At 33.0% G+C, this 1,128-nt stretch overlaps 1 protein-coding gene across 1 annotated transcript; it reads left to right on the plus strand.

Annotated features, from left to right (window-relative positions):
- Window positions 1-583: 583 nt before the first annotated feature.
- On the plus strand, window positions 584-872 carry LOC124894277 (non-specific lipid-transfer protein 2-like; the record flags this gene model as incomplete). The annotated part of the gene is made up of 1 exon (XM_047405006.1): window positions 584-872. A coding segment is annotated over exon 1 (289 nt), but the record flags the coding sequence as incomplete, so codon positions are not given.
- Between the last annotated feature and the right edge of the window lie 256 nt (window positions 873-1,128).

Here is a 1,128-nt window from a genome sequence, read left to right on the forward strand (position 1 = left end):
TCTACTTTTGATGAAGTTCTGAAAATTGTTTATACTTGAGAATTTTTTGAGAAAAAAACGAGAAGCTTTGGAGGATCGTGATTAAGAATTGAAGTTGGGATTTTAAAGGAAAGAGGGCATTTTGGTAAAAAAATATTTTTTATAAAAATTATATAAATATATATAATATTTTTAATACATCGAATCAAACACTGTATAAGAAACAACATTTGCATAACTAATACCAACATTACTAATACTTACACTAGTAATGCAAGTATTACTAATACACCATATTCGACATTTTTCTTATACACTCTACGAAAGGACGCCTAAGTTTTTAACACCTTCTAACTTGAGTACTTCTCCGTATCGTGAACTTGGCCAAACACACTCTCTCCAGTAGGACCAAGCAATATACCATACTTTTCATCAAATTGTGTACGAGGTCACTAGCAATGATAGGCCCTTTTTTTTCAAAAATTCAACAATATGGCCTTTTCGTTTTCACTATAAATTGAGAACCCATCATATCCATTTGCTCTCCACCTTTACTTCACTATACTAATTAATAAATATTTACCATAACTCAAAATTTTTGAATATGAAGATTAATAGTTGTTCTTTTGTTGCAATATTCTTGGTCCTTTTTCTTGCTGAATTGTTGGTGACAGAGTCACAACAAACAACATGCAATGTCATGGAGCTGGTCAGTCCGTGTGGCGCGTCGTTCATGAGTTCACTGCGACCCCCTCCAGCATGTTGCGACGCGATTAGAAAGCAGGATCCTAAGTGCCTTTGTCAGTACCTCAAGAATGCTGCCTATCAGCAATATGTCAACCGCGCTAGGGTTGAGAAAGCTTTAAGAGACTGTGGTATATCCATGCCTAATTGTATGTGAGGAGTAATCTAACAAAAGTAAAAAGTTCACAGAGGATGGATAGAATATATGGTCTAAGCAATATCATCTATATGTCTGTGGTATTATTACATAAGAAATATCTATGTTTTCCTAAATAAAATGGTTCTAGTGCTATTGTACTAGCCATACCTTTCTTTTCCGAATCTTGTATTTGAAAATAAGAAATAATTGACTGAAATCAAGAATATAATTAAATAATAAAACTACTTTTTGTTTCTATCATCTTT

This window comes from Capsicum annuum, unplaced genomic scaffold (assembly GCF_002878395.1).
Source record: "Capsicum annuum cultivar UCD-10X-F1 unplaced genomic scaffold, UCD10Xv1.1 ctg72683, whole genome shotgun sequence".
Classification (NCBI taxonomy): domain Eukaryota; kingdom Viridiplantae; phylum Streptophyta; class Magnoliopsida; order Solanales; family Solanaceae; genus Capsicum; species Capsicum annuum.